This window comes from Rhinolophus hipposideros, assembly GCF_964194185.1.
Source record: "Rhinolophus hipposideros genome assembly, chromosome: 12".
Classification (NCBI taxonomy): Eukaryota; Metazoa; Chordata; class Mammalia; order Chiroptera; family Rhinolophidae; genus Rhinolophus; species Rhinolophus hipposideros.
In genome coordinates, this window is record NC_138058.1 from 54306385 (window position 1) to 54326447 (window position 20063).

The 20063-nt window shown below is 43.5% G+C and overlaps 1 protein-coding gene across 1 annotated transcript; it reads left to right on the top strand.

Moving 5' to 3' along the window:
• The first annotated feature begins 7377 nt into the window (after positions 1-7377).
• Positions 7378-15575, top strand: LOC308505974 (endogenous retrovirus group S71 member 1 Env polyprotein-like). Its single transcript, XM_081068827.1, has 4 exons — positions 7378-7684; positions 12907-13092; positions 13240-13288; positions 13515-15575. Exon 4 carries the CDS (start codon positions 13800-13802, stop codon positions 14613-14615), a length of 816 nt encoding a protein of 271 aa, XP_080924953.1. The 5' UTR covers positions 7378-7684; positions 12907-13092; positions 13240-13288; positions 13515-13799; the 3' UTR covers positions 14616-15575.
• Positions 15576-20063: the final 4488 nt, after the last annotated feature.

Consider the following 20063-nt stretch of genomic DNA (forward strand, 5'->3'; position numbering starts at 1 on the left):
ATAGTCTAGGAAATTGACAACCTCCTCCAGGATACAACATGAGGCACCTCACTGGTTACACAAGTAAAAAGTGACTGTATCCAGCTCCTGCAGCTGGAGAGGAAAAAAAAACACAATTTTATCCAGCAAGGTTAATCCCTATAACTGGGACCTGACTTTTAGCTAATTATAATGTCATTATAATCTCATTTACATTGCGGTTACTATAATGGGAGTCATCAAAAACCTGCCCCAGAGGTATAAATACCCACGGTCAGGACTTCCTCTGTGCACTCAATCTCTGAATTCTCCCACACTTCCCTCTCAAGTGTGTACTTTCATTTCAATACATTTCCTGTGTTTCCTGCATCTGTCTCGCTCTTAAATTCTTTCTCCCACAAAGATGAGAACCTGGTCACCACTGCTCTGGGTCGAGTTCTCTCTTGGACATCCCCGTGAGCCTCTGGTGACAGAGCCAAGTCCCCGACAAGCCAGAAACTGTCCCACAAGTGTTGCTCCCTGTATGATAGCACTGACAGCCATTTCTCCAGGACCCGTCAGGCCCAGGAACATCTCAGCTATGTGACTGAGATCACATAGGATGAGATTTATTTCCTGGACCCAGAGATGTGGGGGGGTATCAGCCCAGCCTTACCTCCCAACCCACACTTCCCTTCCCCTCATCTCCCCCTGCTCACCCATGCTCTGGTGAGTCCTGAGGCTCCTCCAGTCCACTGGCTAGAAGTCCCACCTATAAGCCAGCTGCGGTCAGCCCCAGCCACTTCTCTGAGCACCAGGGGCACATGTCCAGCCTGCAGTCCTCACTGTCCCCTCCCCTGGCTGACTCAGGGGCAGCAAACTCTACCTGGCCAAGCACCTGGCTCCCTCACTGACCTCTGTCCTTCCACCCCAGATTTCACTCTACAGCAAGTTCTGTCAGCTCTGCCCCAACATCCAACAACATCCAATCACACCACCCATCCCAGCTACCATGCCCCTGACCTCCAGCTCACACTCTTCCAGCCTAAAACCTTTTCTCCCCTATGGTCATGTACCCTCCCTGGTATCTGGTCATTTCAGGTCATTGCATCATGTGGAGCCTCAGCCTGCCCTCTCCCCTCCATCAACACCACAGTCCAGCGCCACTCAGCTCTCAGTTTTTTGAGGTCTCAGGTTTACCCACCTGCTCTGGACTTTTCCTTGCTGCCTCAGACATATCCCCATCCTTCACAGAGCTGCCTCTCCGATTCACACTTCAGTTTGGGGGGTTTACTCCCCAGCGACGTATTCCTGGGAACCCCATTTGAAGTTGCTGTTCAATTATACTACCTCCTCTTGTATTGTTCATTGCACTTCCTGCTCTCAAAATACTTTCTTTGCTTGTATACGTGTCTGCCTGGCTAGACTGTAAGCTCCTTGAGAGCCAATTCTCCATCTGCTGTGTCACTGCTGTATCAGCATTGCCTAGAAAAGCACTTGATATGCAAGAGGCATTCAATACATTGTTGAAAGAAAAAAAAAATTAGTAGGTAGCTCTCAATCTTCTCCATGGAACTGATTTAATGATTTCGTCAGTAAGAGTTGCCAGAGACTGAACAGTTTGTTTTGCACAACATGGTAACATTTTTACTTTCTTGAACAGGATACAACTGAGTTGTTTTTCACCATGGTATTTCAGCACTCACATTTGATTTAGTGCCAAAGGACCACCGCCACAGCAGCCAAAGTCTCGTCCCCTTCAACACACAGTAACACGCATGACCTGAGAAGTTCTATATTACCAAAACACTAGGTTGTCTTCCTGGAACCATAAGAAGTGCAACACTAAGACTATGATTTTTTTTTTATTAGTTTTAGGTGCACAAGACAAAGTTTATCATTTATATCCCTCACACTGTGTGGACCCCCTCCCCCCATCCAATATCCCTCTGACATCGCACACAGCCATTTCATTTCCAGTGTCTCTATTCCTAATGTACTCCGCTTCTTGTAAGTATATACATACATATATATACATATATATATATACATATATATACATATATATATATATATATATATATATATATATATATATATATATAAAATTATAGTTGGCATTCATTATTGTTCAGCTTCAGGTATACAGTGCAGTGATCAGGCATCTACATCTTCCCTGAGGTGGTCTCCCAAATGGGACATGTGTCCATCGGATACCCGACAAAATCTTTACTACATTATTGATTATGTTCCCCAAATTAATTTTCAAAACCCCGTGGCCATCTTGTGGTTATTGACTGTTTTCTAATCCCCTCACCTTCCCCCTTATCCCCAACCCCCGCCCATCTACCAACCCTCAGTTTTTCCTCTATGTCTCCAAAACTGTTTCTGATTAGTTCATTCACTTATTCTTTTCTTTAGATTCCGCATATAAGTGAGATCATATGGTATTTGTTTTTCTCTGTCTTACTTATTTCACTTAACATAATGTTCTCTAGGTCCATCCATGTTGTTGCAAATGGTAAGATTTCTTCTTTATGGCTGTGTAATACTCCATTGTATAAATTTACCACGGTTTCTTAATCCAGTCATCTACTGATAGGCATTTCGGTTGTTTCCATGTCTTGCCTATTGTGTATGGTGCTGCAATAAACATAGACGTGCATGAAGATTATTGAATTGGAGTTTTGGATTTCTCCAGATAGATACCTAGGAGTGGAATTGCTGGATCATAAGATAGTTACATTTTCAGATTTTGGAAATACCTCCATTCTGTTTTCCATAGTGGCTGCACCAATCTGCAATCCCACCAACAGTGCACAAGCGTTCCCTTTTCTCCACATCCGCGCCAGCACTTGTTGTTTGTTGATTTATTGGTGATAGCCATTTTGACTGGAGTGAGGTGGTATCTCATTGTGGGTTTTATTTGCATTTCTAGGCTTAAATGTAAGATCTGAAACCATAAAACCCCTAGAAGAAAATATAGAAAGAAGCTTCACAGATATTATCCGAAGTAAGATTTTTACTGATATATCCCCTCGCTCGAGGGAAGTAAGAAAAAATAAATATGTGGGATTACATCAAACTAAAGAGATTTTTCACAGCAAAGAAAACCATCAATAAAACAAAAAGGGATCCTACTGAATGGGAAAAGATATTTGCCAATGATATATCTGATAAGGGGTTAATATCACAAATCTATAAAAAACTCAACTCAACTCCAAAAAAACAAACAACCCAATTAAAAAATGGGCAGAGGACATAAAGAGGCATTTTTCTAAAAAGGACATACAGATGGCAAACAGACATATGAAGAGATGCTCAATCTCACTAACCATCAGAGAAGACTATGATTTTTAATAATGTTGGCTTGGAAGAAACTCCTACTCACTGTAGAGATTTCTTTTTCATAGTAGGCCTTTTCTAAACTGGATAACGGTGCCTCAGAGACTCTGTAGGTAATGCTGTTCATCTCTGGATGGCCTTGGAGGGGAGATATTTCCTGGGGATTCCTTGGGAATTTCTTACTTTTTATTATGAGCTTTAGGATTTCAGTGATGCACCATGAAAAGAAAACAACAACAAAAACTATGTACCTGTGTTTTTAGCCATTTCGATATTTTTGTGTGAAATGCCTGTCCAACTTTCTCACCACTTTTTTCTATTGGTTTTAAATTCTTTTTTTTTTATTGTAGGGTTTATATAACAGATAAAAACTCTTTGTCAGTTATATGTATGTCAAAGATATTCTCCATTTTATGACTTACAATTACATTCTCTAAATGATGTTCTCTGATGTACAAAAGCTCCTAATGTCAGTATAGTTTAATTTATCAACTTTTTCCTTTATTGCCAATGACATATTGTTATTCATCATTTCACTTTCATCATCTCCTAAGAAGCACATACCTGTTTGTTTTCATTAAATCTAATAATCCTATTATCATGTCAGTTAAATGGAGTATTTAGCCCATTTATATTTGATGCAATTACCAATATAGCTATATATAGACCTTTCATATTATTATTTATTATTTACTTTCTTTTTGTCTTATACATTCTATTTGTTTTTGTCTATTTATTTTGGCTTCTTTGTTTTTAGAACTAATCTTGTTAAACTATTTTTTCCTTCCATTAGCTCATTATTACACATCCATTTGGTGTTTTTTCTAGAGGTTACCACTTGTGTCTGTGTCAGTATAACATTATGAACACTCTCTACGTTATTTGACCTTTGAATCTTTTAATTAGTCTCTGGAGTTATATGTTCTTTGTGTCAAGTAATTTGTATTTCATATTTTAATTCTCAAAGAATTTATTGTTTGATAAAAGCAATATTTATTATTTATATACTTATTTAAATTGCTCTTTATTATTTCATAAATCTCTAAGCATCCATCTGGGACTGCTTTCATTCTGTGTGAAGAGCACCTCTTTTCTTTAGTACAGGTCAGCCATTTATAAAATCAATCTCTGTCTCTCTGTCTCTCTCTTCTTCTCCCTCTCCCTCTCTCTTTTTTTCTGCCAAAAAATGTCTTTATTCCAACCTGCATTTTTGGAAGGATAGTTTTTCTTGATACATACAGAATTTTTCTTTTGCAACTGTTATGTTGCCATCCTTTCAAAATATTATTTTGTTTTTCCTCTGGCTTCCATTGTTTTTGTTGATATGTCAGCTGTCAGCTCTTTTGAATATAATGTATTTTTTTCCTCTGACTGCATTCAAGATATTCTTTTTTACTTCAGAAATTTTACTATAATTATATCTAGGATTTTTGTTGCTGTTTTACAATCATGCTGTTTGGGAATTTGTTGGTAAGTATCTCTTCAATATTCCTTCAGTACCATTCTCACTTTCTCATCATACACAAGATATTTCCACTCTGTTCCAAATACCATATTTTTATTTTTTGTACCTGTTTATTTTGTACTTGTTTCCTTTTGTTTCTTTTCCTAGTCATGTTTTTGACATTTATATTTCTAGCACATCTTCTGGTCTACTAATTACTATGTCAGAAGTGTCCAATATAATGTTAATCCTATCTATAAATTGTTTCAGTTATTAAATTCTTGATGTTTTTATTTGATTTTCCCCAGCTTTATTGAGATATAACAGACATACAACATTGCATAAGTTTAAGGTGTACAATATGATTACTTGATTTTTAATAGTTTTCAGTTATGTAATGAAATTATAATTCTCAATCTTACTTTTGTAATTACTTTAATATATTGACCATATAACATATTAAAGATTATGTAATTTTCTATAAGTCAATTTCTATTGACTTTTTAAATTTTTTCCAGTTTAAATCAAGTCTGGTTTTCAAATGTATGTCTGATTATTTTTAACTAAGTGCTAACTAAGCATTGTTAGAGAGATAAGTTGAAGATCTCTACAATATTATTTTCTATTTTTATTCTCCTATTCCTGTGAATCTTTACAAAGTTCTATTTAGTTCTTCAGGTTTAACAATCCATAGTCAATTCAAAGGAAAGAGTGGTACGAAATACTTAGTTTAACTCTCTGGACATCTTTTGTCCTCCAGATATTATCCAAACTCATTATTGCTACCTTGGTAGCTCTATGATTCCCTCAAACAACTTGTTTACATTGAACATTACTTTTTAAGTTGTTCTCAGTGGAAGATTTGGTTCCAAGTCTCCTATTTCATCATTGCCAGAAGCAGAGTTCCCTGTTGTCTTTTGTTTTAAATGAATGAGAGGTTTAGATAAAAGCATCTCTTTTAGTTCTATCATTGTAAATATGCAATTTGTGAGTATAGATGGGGTGGCCAAACTCTGGGGTGACCAAAACAGAAAATTTCAACATCAGTGACTAGAGCACCATATGCAACAAGTAATTGCTTTCAGAGAAATTTCTAATTAACAGTATGCTATTTTAAAATATCTGACTAACACACAGCGCAAAAGTTATTCTTTGTTTGACTTATATCAAAATGATATATAAACTTTCTACAATTGCAAAAGTTTTCTTGGGCAATCATGGGCTTTTTTTTTTTTTTTCCAGCAACAAATACTTTCTAGAAGGTGTTTTCAGAGCTTATGTGCACTGGAGGAAAGCCATGCCTTCGGTATGCTTGTGCATTTGTAAACCAGGAAACACAAACAGAAATAGCTAACACAGGAAGTTAAATGGATTAAACATTTGCCAGGAGAAATCATCTTTGAACAGCTAACAAAGAGAATAATACATTCTGTACTACTGCAAGTAAATAACAGCCACATAAATAGTACAACGATACACACATTTATTGAGTGCTTTCTGCAAGCCAGAAGTTCTGAGTTCATGAACAATACCCCCACTTAATCCTCACAATAGATCTGTGAAATAGCTGTTATTTTTTTCATCTTACAAATAACAATGACAAAACTCAGATACCAAATCACTTGCCAAGTCATGAACTGCAGGTGCATAAAATCCTGAAGATAAACTCCTAACCACTGTGCTCTAGAGCCTGTTTTAATGAAGCAACCAAGCCACCATAAAGTCACATGGCAAATCATAACTTAAAGAATGGAGACACAGAACAGAAGAGCATTTGAATCAAATTCAGATTCTCACTGTCATAGTTCCTCCTAGCTAAGGGCCAGAATTAGCATTAGATGCCTCTTTTAACATTGGTGTATATCCTCCCCATTTATACATCTATGTGAGTATGTGCACTCATGCATTTGCCATTGATAAAGTGTTCATAATCTATTTACTTGTCTAAATTCAGTCAATTTTCATATAATAACTTTGAAATTAATTGTCATGTATTGTATGAGGCAGACAATTTTTTTTCTGATTCCAGCATTTATTAATAGGCAATCTCAGTTATTTAACCTTTATCACCTAAAAATTGGTTTCCTCAGTTAAAAATATAAGATGATAATACTGCTCTCTCATGGCTGTGATTATATTAATTAAGAAAAAGTTTTCTGTATACATACTATATACATTCCAGGTACTCGATTCTAGGTATCATTTTACCTTTGAAATGCATGGTTAAATTAATATTCCATGTATAAATTAAGAAAGACATCTGGACGTCATGGACCCCACTTATCTGGTTCTCATTCTTAAGAACAAGGAAAGTACCCAATGTAACGAGGAGGGCAAAGAAAAAACAAAACAAAAAGAATCCCATGCCTCAATTCAGCTTAGGCAAGCTACCTAACAATGGAAGATAAGCAGATCAGAGCAAAGTGCCCGTGGGAAATTTTCGGCCACCCGCACATATCTTCCATTAAAAACATGTACCCAGTCAAGCTTACCCCAAAACTGGATATCCTGTTGCTGCAGCAAAGATAAGCAGAACATCCTCTTAAGGAAATCTACCCCTGAGAACATTCTCTTAAAAACAGCACCCCTTTTTGTCTCCAAAGCACACCAATCAGAAAAGGATAAGTAACAGGAAAGGAAAAAAAAGAATAAAAAGGGACGGGAAACAGTGCTCGGGGCTCTCGCTCACTGCTGTGTCAGTGGAAGATTGAGCCCAGATTCGGATCTGTACTAAAGTGTTAATTTGTCCAATTCGGCTCTGTGGTCATTTCCTGAGGACTCGCTCCGTAACATTTGGAGGCCCCAGCGAGATCGCCACCGGGACGCCCTGGAGCCCCCTCCTCAAGGTTGGAGGGAGCCCAGAGGCTCCCCTGTAACCTCCTAAATTCCTGAATCAACAACCAGCGGAGACTCCGTCCGGACCAACTAGAGGCGCGGGTAAGTCAGGCCTCTGTCATTCCGGTTTTGTTTATTTCTGGTCTGGTACGTACCCTGAGTGGTGGATGTTTGGAAGGCGGGACGCCATGAAACTTCCAGTCCATGACCAAGACAGTGACGACCCTCGAGGTCCCGGTTTAGGCAGATCGGGGCTCCAGCCGCCCCAGTCTCCGATCTCAATTCTGTCAACTGTCGTGTTTGTGGACAGCTTTGTTTATAGGATGCTGGATCTGTTTTGGTGTTCTGTGTTGTCTGCATGTCTATCGTCTTGGCGCACAAGCGAACATGGGTCAGGGAAATTCGCAGGCCGGGGGATCCCCTCGACTGTGTTACTAAGAACTTTCAGGATTTCGGGAGGAGGGCAGCCGGCTCCGGGGTGCCCGTGGACGCCTTCTCTCCGGAAATTCTGTGAACTAGAGTGGCCCACTTTTGGGGTCGGGTGGCCTTCTACGGGGACCTTCGATCTAGATTTCTGTTACGAGGTTCGGCGGATCACTTATGGGAAGACCAGCCACCCCAAACAAATTCCCTACATAGATATCTGGATTGATATTGTCACTGACAATCCAGGTTACCTGAAGGCCTGTGATTGCCCTCCCCAGAAATTGGGAAAGAAACAAAAACGATCAATTCTGTTAGCTAAGTCCCCGGGCCAGACAGAGAAACCCAAAACTAAACAGCCTCTTTCTGCCCCGCCGGTTCTCTCAGCCCCAGAGGAAGATCCTGTCCCCCACCGGCGGCCACCCCCATACGCCCCTCCGGGGGCGGCAGCGCCTTTCCAGGGAGCTGTGAGAGAGCGGGGACGGGCGGGATCCGCCCAGGTTCCTCCCGGCCCGCTCTACCGTCTCTGGCTGGCCTCAAAGGGGAGCAAGAATCCCAGGGCACAGGTCGAAGGAACCAGATTTCGACTCACCCGGCTGGGGAATCGAGTTCACCTGATTCTTCCACTGGGGAAGGGAGGCCTCTGAGCCCCCGTAATCCTTTTAGTCCCTCGCACACCCATTCGGGGGCACTTTTTGGAGAGGCTCAGGCAGTTCCTATTTTACCCCTCCGGGAGGTGGGAGAAACTGGCCCGGGAGGGATCCCGCTATGGACTTAGGTTCCTTCACCACTTCTGACTTATACAATTGGAAAAATCAGAATCCTCCTTTTTCCCAGAACCCCCAGGGTCTTATTACTCTCCTTGAATCGGTATTTTTCACCCACCAACCCACGTGGGATGATTGTCAGCAGCTGCTGAGCACTCTGTTCACCACAGAGGAAAGGGAAAGAATTAAGACCGAAGGGAGAAAGCAAGTTCTTGATGCCCACGGGGAACCGTCCACTCACCCTGATCATATAGAGACTGTCTTTCCCAACACCCGTCCTGACTGGAGCTATAATTCACTAGTTGGAAGAGAGGCTTTAAGCCATTACCGCCAGGTTCTTTTGAGGGGTATCCGAGCTGCGGCTCGGAAACCCACCAGTCTATCTAAGGTGACCGAGGTAAGGCAGGGGCCGACTGAAAGCCCGTCAGCGTACCTCGAGAGGCTATGTGAAGCTTACCGGACTCACACGCCTATCGACCCTGACGCCCCGGCCAATCGGGCGGCCCTTGCAGTCCAGTTTGTAGCCCAGTCAGCCCCAGATATTAGACGCAAACTACAGAAGTTAGAAGGCTTCAAAGGGAAGTCTCTGTCTGAGTTGCTGGCCGTGGCCCAGAAAGTTTTTGAAAATAGAGAAGACCCATCCCAGGTCTTAAACCAAAAAATGGCTAAAGTCCTACTTGCAATACAGGAAGATAGAGGAAAGGGACGAGGGAGAGACAAGATGCCTGGCCAGGAACAAAGGAAGGAGCGGAAACAACTGGGGAAGAACCAGTGTGCATACTGCAAAAGGATCGGCCATTGGAAGAGAGAGTGCCCTGAGAGACCCCAGAATGGGAGGGACAGAACTGCCCCCATCTGGTAGAAGAAACAGACTAGGAGGGTCAGATAGGGGTACCCCCCAGGAGCCCCGGGTAACGCTGAATGTGGGGGAAAAACCCATTGACTTTCTGGTGGATACTGGGGCAACCCACTCTGTTTTACTGAAACCCGAAGGACCCCTCTCGAAAGGAAGGGTGCTCATCCAAGGGGCCACTGGGAAGTCCCAATCATACCCATGGTCTTGAGCCCGGTTCTCCAACCTCGGGGAGAAGACGGTTACCTACTCCTTCTTAATTATCCCCGAGTGCCCCGAGCCCTTACTCGGGAGGGAACTTCTCCAAAAACTTAGAGCCACCATTTCATTTGCTGACAATGAGCCTCGAGTAATGACAGAGGAAGGAAAAATATTGACTGTCATCTTCCCTGTGGAGAAGGAATATAGGCTCCTGGAAGAATGGATCCCTGAAACAGAAACAGCCCTCCTGGCGAAATGGCAGACTGAAATTCCGGGGGTCTGGGCTGAAAGAAATCCCCCAGGGTTGGCCGAACACCAACCACCCATTATTGTCCAACTCACAAGTTCAGCCACCCCAGTCCAAGTCCGGCAGTACCTGATGAGCCATAAGGCCAAAATTGGCATAGCCAAACACATCAAGAGACTTCGAAAGGTGGGCATCCTGGTCCCTTGCCAATCTTCCTGGAATATCCCACTTTGGCCTGTTCAGAAGCCAGGGACCGAAGACTTTAGGCCAGTCCAGGACCTAAGAGAGGTTAACAAGCGGGTAGAGACCATCCACCCTACGGTCCCTAACCCCTACACCCTCCTTAGTCTGTTAAAACCTGACCATTGGTTTTATACCGTCCTGGATCTGAAAGATGCTTTTTTCTGTCTGCCCTTGGCACCCCAGAGCCAGCATATATTTGCCTTTGAATGGGTAGACCCGGAAAAAGGGGAGTCGCGACAGTTAACTTGGACTCGACTCCCCCAGGGGTTCAAAAACTCCCCAACCCTCTTTGATGAAGCCCTAAGTCAAGACTTGAGAGATTTCCTAGCTCAACACCCAGAGACCACCCTGCTCCAATATGTGGATGACCTCCTCCTCACTACCAGAACCCAGGGGGAGTGCGAAGAAGCCTCTCGGGACCTTCTCCAAACCCTGGGTTCGTTGGGGTGTCGTGTCTCTGCCAAGAAGGCCCAGCTCTGCAGGACGAAGGTCACCTATCTGGGCTATCTTATCCAAGAGGGGAAGCGCATTTTATCCCAGAGCCGGATCCAGGTGATTCTCCAAATCCCCACACCACAGACTAAGAGGTAAGTACGGGAATTCCTTGGGGCCGTGGGATATTGCAGACTCTGGATCCTCGGGTTTGCTGAGATCGCCAAGCCTCTGTACTCAGCAACCGGGGGAAAGGAAACAGAACTCAGTGGACAGAAAACAAAGAGAAAGCCTTCACCGCACTCAAGACAGCCCTGGTGAGTGCCCCCGCCCTAGCTCTCCCTGACCTGGAGAAGCCCTTCCAATTATTTGTGGCTGAGTCTAAGGGGATCGCAAAAGGAGTTTTGACCCAGACCTTGGGGCCCTGGAAACGCCCGTGGATTACTTATCTAAGCGACTGGATCCGTGGCTGCTGGCTGGCCTGGGTGCCTCCGGGCCATCGCTGCCACTGCCGTCTTGGTAAAAGAAGCCTCGAAGCTGACGTTTGGGCAGAACCTCCAGGTCACTGCCCCTCATGGTATTGAGGGCTTACTGCGGTCTCCACCAGAGAGGTGGCTGTCAAATGCCAGAGTCACCCAATACCACGTCCTCTTGTTAGACCCACCGCGAATCAGTTTTCACCAAACCACAGCTCTCAACCCAGCTACCCTCTTGCCTGAGTCGGGAGATGGGCCCCCGTCCCATAATTGCACAGAGATACTCACATCATTGACCTCCTTAAGGGCGGACCTTACTGATACTCCCCTCTCTGATGCGGACGAAACCCTCTTCACAGATGGGAGCAGCTTCATAGAAGAAGGCACCCGCTATGCAGGAGCAGCTGTAGTGACTCTTACCTCTGTAGTCTGGGCGCAGGCGCTAGGACCCAGGACATCTGACCAGAAGGCCGAGCTAATCACCCTTACTCAGGCGCTATGGTGGGGAAAGGGAAAGAGGATAAATGTCTGCACAGACAGTAGATATGCCTTCGCCACCGTCCACGTCCATGGGGCCATTTACCAAGAGAGAGGCCTCCTTACGGCAGGAGGGAAGGACACTAAGAACTCCCAGGAAATCCTGACCCTACTGGCCTCCATCTGGGGTCCTACTGCAGTAGCAGTCATCCATTGCTGGGGGCACCAAAAGGACGAATCAACAGTGTCACGGGGAACCAGGTTTGCCGACCAGACAGCCCGAGACGTCGCCAAAAGACCAGTAGGGCCCCTACAAGTCCTGAGCATCCATGAGGCCACCCTCCCTCCAGGCCTGTATTACACACCAGAAGAAAGGGAATTAGGACATAAACTAGGAGGAACAGAAACAGAAAAAGGATGGATTCAGCTCCCAGATAAAAGGACATAACTTCCTCAAAGCTTGGGCAGACAAATCACCAAACAGACCCATAAAAGCATGCATCTAAGTGGTACCAAGCTCACAGAGCTCTTGAGAAAAAATTTCTTCATAAAAGGACTCTATAAGATGACCCAGGACATCGCAAGGAGATGTCAGACTTGTGCTCAAGTGAACCCCAACCCTACTCCCGTCAAGGAACCTGGGGTCTGGGTTAGGAGAGGGGCCCCAGGTGAACATTGGGAGTTAGACTTCACTGAGTTGCCACCAGCCAAAGGAGGGTACAAGTACCTCCTCGTCATGGTAGATACTTTCTCAGGATGGCCAGAGGCCTATGCAACCAGACAAGAGACAGCCCAGGTAGTAGTTAAGCAATTAGTTTCTGAAATTCTCCCTCGGTTTGGCCTACCGCTATACTTGGGATCTGACAATGGCCCGGCGTTCACCGCCCAGGTCACCCAGTTATTGGCTTCCACCTTAAAAATTAAGTGAAAACTCCACTGCATATATAGACCACAGAGTTCTGGCCAGGTAGAAAGGATAAATTGGACTCTTAGGAAACCCTAACAAAATTAAAGCTGGAAACTGGCGGTGATTGGGTAGTCTTCTCCCTTTCGCCCTCCTGAGGGCCCGGTGTACTCCGTATACCCAGGGTTTTACTCCTTATGAAATAATGTTTAGGCATCCTCCTCCACTCCTACCCCGGTTGGGGGAAGAGCAGCTGGGGGCCATCAAAAACCACAATCTTAAGTCTTTACATGCTCTCCAGGTAGCACGGAACGCAGCTCAGAATGCTGTGCGTGGAGAGAGAGACCCGGAGACTTCCCGCCCAGCGAGGACTCCTGTTATTGAACCTGGTGAATTAGTCTGGGTCAAGAAGCTCAACCCAGGCCAGCTTGAACCCAGATGGACTGGCCCATTCACGGTGATCCTGAGCACCCCGACTGCGGTTAAGGTAGCCGGGAAACAGTACTGGATTCATCACACTAGACTAAAGAGGGCGGCAGATGGAGAAGGGGAATGGCGGGCCCAACCAACCACCGACCCCCTCAAGGTCAAGCTGACCCAGGGATCACCCTCCCCCTCTTTTTTGTCCTCCTAGCAGGGACGGTCCCGACAACCGGCTCACAACATCGACCAGCCGCCTATAGGTGGGAAGTTACCCGGACCTTAGATGGCACCCTAGTTAGTAACCTCACCACCCTAGGCCAGCCCACTCTTAGATTTGATCTATGCGATCTCTTCGGGCGGGAATGGAACAAGCCTCACCCCACCACTGTGGGGGGAGGGGGGCAGGCGTAAGGTCGCACGGATTCAGTAATCCTGATCTGGAACGGGGAATATGGCACTCTCAGCTTTACCTTTGTCCCCGCGAAGGGCCTGGCGAATGTGGGGGAGAAAACGACTTCTACTGCGCTGCCTGCGGCTGTGTCACCTTAGCCCCTTGGACCATGACCGACCAGCACCTAAGGTTCCGGAGGGTCGCTCGCTCGGGGGCTCCAGACGCACCGGGGACCTGTCAGGCCGGGAACTGTAACCCTGTGGAAATTGACATTCTGACCTGGGGGTCACAAGGGAGGAAATACCTGGGGTCTCCAACTCTATGTCACTGGCCCAGACCCCGGGATCCTTTTCACCATCCAAAAGAGATCCATCCCCCACATGGTCAACCCCATAGGTCCACTCCGACCTGTCCTCTACCCTGAGCCCGCCAGGCCTTCTCCTCCTCCTCACACGCCACGGACAAGCATCCCTGATCCAAACACCTCCCAGGAGACCCCGGTGGAGGCGGCCCCACCTGTCAAACCAACCACTGCCCACCCGACTCTCCTGGGCACCCTGGATGCCATATTCCAGTTTCTCAACCACACTTCCCCCAGTTTAACCCAGGACTGCTGGCTTTGCTTAAACCCTGAACCCCCTTACTATATAGGAATTGCCGTCAACCGCACTGTAGGCACGGGTTCCACTAACATCAGAAATCTCTCCCTAAGCCAGACCCCCTCTCCAGGGGCTCTCCTAGAACACGTCTGCCCGTGGGGAGCCCACCCAAAACTAACTCTTGACGATCTGCAAGGAGAAGGCACATGCCTTTTCCCAGCCAACTTTCGCGTAGAGGATTCTCCTTATTCATCCTCCTGTGTTCAGACCATCATCCTTCCAGAGACAGAGACCGATGGGGAAAACGTCCTTCTCGTCGCCCCCGAAGGGACTTGGTGGGCCTGCACGGACAGTATAACCCCTTGCGCTTACCCCCCTGCTATCATGAACAACAACTCTCCAGGACTCTGTATCCTTACCCGTATTCTTCCTCAGGTCTATTATTATTCTGGTGTAGGGGGTAGAGAACATCTAGGGTTAGAGCCTCATAGGGCCAAGAGGGCCCCAGTCCTCATCCCATTCTTGATCGGATTGGGCATTGCCGGTTCCACTGCGGTCGGTATTGCTTCCCTCCTTAAACAAGACCAAGATTACTGAGAGTTAACTAGACAAGTGGACTTAGACCTCAGTACCCTTGAGGGAACGGTTACAAAACTTGTAAGCTCTCTGAGCTCCCTTGCCGAGGTTGTTCTCCAGAATAGAAGAGGCCTCGACCTCCTTTTCCTTAAACAAGGAGGACTATGCCTCGCCCTGGGGGAAGCCTGTTGTTTCTATACTAACCATTCTGGGGTCATAAGAGAAAGTCTTAGCCAGCTTAGAAGGAGACTCAAGGAAAGAGAGGAAGAGCGAGCGAGGCAAGGAAACTGGTATGCGAACCTATTTTCCTGGTCCCCATGGCTCACTACTTTCCTTAGTGCGGCCGCTGGGCCCCTAGTTGTCCTCATCTTAATAGTCACTATCGGACCCTGCATGTTTCGATCTCTGGTCAACCTAGTTCACTCTAGGGTCCAAGCTGTCAAGGTCCTCACGGTTCGTACTCACGATCAAAACTTAGCCCTAGATGACACTAACTTCCCAGAAGAAGATCGAGAATCAAAGATTTGATTCCCGGGTAAGACCAGTAGGGAATGTGACGAGGAGGGCAAAGAAAAGAAAAAAAAAACAATCCCATGCCTCAATTCAGCTTAGGCAATCTAACTAACAATGGAAGATAAGCAGGTCAGAGCAAAGTGTTGTGGGAAATTTTCAACCACCTGCACATATCTTCCGTTAAAAACATGTACCCAGTCAAGCTTACCCCAAAACTGGATATCCTGTTGCTGCAGCAAAGATAAGCAGAACATCCTCTTAAGGAAATCTACCCCTGAGAACATTCTCTTAAAAACAGCACCCCTTTTTGTCTCCAAAGCACACCAATCAGAAAAGGATAAGTAACAGGAAAGAAAAAAAAAAAGAATAAAAAGGGACGGAAACAGTGCTCGGGGCTCTCGCTTACTGCTGTGTCAGTGGAGGTTTGAGCCCAGATTCGGATCTGTAATAAAGAGTGTTAATTTGTCCAATTCGGCTCCGTGGTCATTTCCTGGGGACCTCGCTCCGCAACACCCAAGATCGGTACTTATGTGAGAATGGTGTTGGGGAGGCAGGCTGGTTGTTCACTGAAACAGCACAGCCTTGGGAAGAAGCACTTCCTCTGTGGTCTGTACGGCAAACTAAAGTGTTAGCCGAGATAAGAATGCCAAGCACTTGGACAAAAGGCCCCATATTGAATTCTAAAACGAGGAAAAAATAGATCAGAAGCTAAAGAATCGATATTAGAATGTACTGTCAATTATGGCAGCTGTACAAATGTAAAAGCTTGATCAAAAAAATCATGCATATATTCCTGTTTATTTGGCTCCAGGGAAGTGGAATGAGGACAAGGGACAATGTTGGGCTGGAAACCTCTAAAAAGCATAGTAAAGACCCTTGTGCCCAGGTTGGATAAGCAGTGGAAGCACCACCCTTGCCTGAGTGCTGTGGAATAGGGCCTACTGTTTTAGAAATACATATGCCATCAGCATCACTCCTCTTTTCTAAGTGTGATGGTGCTTTTCCCGGGGAGATAACCACAACCCATATCCTCTTCTTCTGAATATCAGATCTGATCTGAAGAGTTCCCAGCTTAGCATAAGTAATCTGAATTTTAGATATCTTCTTTTTAAAATGAGTTAGAAACTTAAGATAAGTGTTCTTTTTATAAAGACTCCTAGGATATAGGTGGGAGATATTTTTGTCATGTTCCCATGACCTTCTCCCTGTAGTGCAGGACACAGTAAACATGAGGATTTAGTCCCTGTGATGTCTACCTCAGGGTCCCAGACAGACACACAGGAGAGCTGTGTGTCTCAGCAACAGTGGTTCGTGTTACTTGGACATTTTGTTTTTCAGAAGCGTACTTTGGCCAGGAATGCAAGTCCAGCTGTTATTATTAATAACTTAACACAATTAGTTTTATTTATAAAACATGGTTTAATAACTAGTCTGTAATAAAAGGAATCTAAAATAAGCAGTATTTCCAACAACAACAAACACTCTATGAGCCTGTCTAAACATTCCCTGCGAGGGTATTTTCTCAATAATTCATCATAAAAAATAGCTTTCTTTTTTTTTATTAAATTTATTGGGGTGACAATTGTTAGTAAATTTACATAGATTTCAGGTGTACAATTCTGTATTACATCATCTATAAATCCCATTGTGTTCACCACTCAGAGTCAGTTCTCCTTCCATCACCATATATTTGATCCCCCTTACCCTCATATCCCACCCCCAAAAATAGCTTTCAACAGGACAGACCTTGCAATCTGCCCCTTTGCTGGGTGTCTGTGCCTCTATTCGCTAATGCCATTATGGGCTCCGTGGCTGCCTTCAGGAGCCATGGTCAACACTTTATTTTCAGCTGCTCTTTACACTGGGCTGCTCTCAGCCAATCGGCACTGGAGAGGCTAAGATAGGATTTTCATGGCCTTCTGAAACCTTCTCAGTTCCTCTAAAAAAACATTTATTATCTGTATAAGCAATTGCTATGCTTCTTAGTATTTGTCTGTTTGACTTTTTGTTCCAATTAAGAGAGTTGTGTAGTTACAGGTACTGTTCTAACCCTAGTAAATCTTCATGGTCTAGGCAAAGTGTAGGCAAGTTTTAGTATCCCATTCGCAATATAATGGGTCACTTCTTTGGATTCCTTAGCTTGTCCAGAATCTGACAGGGAAAAGTAATGGTTGTCATTCGAGAATGATTTCTTAGAGGCAATACATCTAATAAAAAAGGACATAAGTTAAATAGATATCATGTAATATGCCTTGTATTTATTTTTTTCTCATTGTTATAAACCCTCTATAATGAATGCCTGAACGTGTAATATGTGTTATTTCCATTATAATGTATATTGGCACCATATCGTAGGCAAAATTTTTAAACAATAGTTTCTCTGCTTTAGTTTCTGTTCAGTTGAAATAGTAAAGTGTTATTCCTTGATGTTTGCTGCTATAGAGAATTAAAACAAGTGAAATGTATCACAAAATATGTATATAACATAGGCACAGCAGTATATCATCATTGTGTCATTCTGTTTTCATGTTTAAGCCAGTTGCATGCATTACTAAAAATACATTTTTAAAATGATGGAAACATTGAGAATATGGTACATGTTTCACAATACATTTTTTGTGGCCTAGACAAAATTTTTCTAATAGAAAAAAAAGGTTGACTTATGATATTAAGAAATAGTGTATGCTTTTATTTCTAGAGTGAACTATTTTGTATTTTAAATATAACATATATTGACTTACTCCTGTGTGAATGTCAAAGCTGAAGTTCTATTTTTAATTTGCCAGGCTCTAGGCTTAGTTTTGAGAAGCTATATGTATTTAATGTATTTAAGTTCATATAATTTCTCCTTTATTATTAATTAATAACCTTGAAATGACCCCAGGAATGCAATTTCTACAAGGCACAATGTACCACATTGCGTAACAAGGAGGAGATGTGATGCTCATTACTTCTCATCTAGTCCTTAGTCCTTTTCAACACAAAACCAGCTGCCATTAGCCAGGTCCGTTTCTGGCAATTTTCCAAAAGATCTCTCCCTATACCATTGATTTCCCATATGGACTTACTGTTCTGGGCTGTCTTCCTAACTCTCACTTTCTCTGGCTTCTGGTTTTTATATTAGCCCCCTAATTTGGGGTTCATAATCCTCCTTGACTTTGATACCATCGTGTTCTTGGCTCTGTGCCCTCCCCAACATATGTTATTTCCTACATATTTGATGAGACTTCTAATATCAGCTATGGGCTCCCATGGTCTTACTGCCTGGACTAGCCTCTAGCTAGAAAGTAGTTTAGATATGGGACATTTAACATCCATGCTTTAGAAAATAAAATAAACTTGTAAACTAAAATCAACCAGCAATCCTCAAGCAATGTTTTCAGGCTCATCACATAGGGTGGGCTGGTGATCCACACAGAATGTACCCGCCTGGGCTACCTCTGAGAAAGCAAAAAAGACAAGCGCAAAGAGAATGATTCCCAACAATTGATCAATGAAGAGATCATTACCAATACATTTATATCTGGAATAAATGTTCTGGATGGAAATAACTAACATTTAGAGATAAGGTGAACTTAACAGAACATACTCAAATATGCCTCAAAACTGGAAGCCTAGAAGCTTCCAGGAGCAAGCAGGCTGGGAAGTGTTGGTCATTGTGGGGGAACCGAATGTGAACCGAGGTATGCAATAAGGAAAGCAGATTCAGCAACACATCTGCAAATATTGTGGGGAATTTGGGAAATTTACATACAAGGTCCTGAAGAGCATGGGTAGGCTGTATTCTCCAAGAAGCAAAGATAATCCAGACCCTAGTAGATCCTATTCACAGGCTGTAAGTCAGAACACTTGGGTACAAGTCTCTAGTCAGCTCCTTATCAGTGAATACACCCCAGTTACTTAACCTCTTCAAGTGTCAGTTCTCCTGGGTAAATGTGGACAATAAAATTGTCTCTATCGTCATCACAGCACCATTGGGAAGGTCAAATAAAACAATAGAAGTAGAGAGGCTTTGAAGGGATAAAGAGGCTTTATAAATGAAAGCCACCTTCATGACTTAGGCAAAATTATGGCATCAAGAATTCCTTTTGCAGTTTACCCTCCTGTTGGGGGGTGTTGAGAGGCTAACACCTGAGATTTTGCAAAATACAGCAATTATCTTCTGAGGAATACAAAGACCAAGATCAGGAAACATAATAATTAACTGTCCATTTACTATTCTGGTGTAGACATAAATTCATTAAGGCTACGTATATAAAAGCCACATTGCTGGCTCTAATTCCAGAACAATGAGGAAATTGCATTGAACATATGATTATGCATATCATTTTCTCTTCTTGGTCATAGTCCGAATACAGTTTGTGTGTTGTTCCATAAAATGTAAATATCTTTGAGAGATAATACATTTTACTAACATTTGGATCTTTAAAGCTTATAAAATTCTTCCAAATTCCTTGTTACTATTTTCAGGTGCATTTAAGATCTAACTATCAGTTGTGGTACAGATGCATAATATATGTCCATTTGACATCATTGTATGGAGATATGTGTATGTACAGAGAAGTTTTAAGAGTGTATCACTGTTTCAACTTTAGAGAGAAAATAAGCTGGAGTAACTTTGACTGCATTATGAGATATAGCCAAGTAAATGAAATCATAAAATGGTCAAGAGAAGGGGCTCCAATTCCTCAGTGTGTACGATGAACCGGGTACTTCAGCCCGTTTCCCCTTAGATTCCTCATGTACAAACCAGAGATAATAATGGTACCCACTGTTAAAATTTGTCTGTGAATTAATTAAATGTAGTAGTCTATGTAAACAATTAGAGTGTGGCAAAGCCATTATTTGAGACTTTTAAGACTTTCTGTGATCTTAACAACACAAGATTGATGGGAAGACTGTAGCTAGAGTACTGATCAAATGGATTTGTTTTTTCACGCCTGCTTTATGCATGAT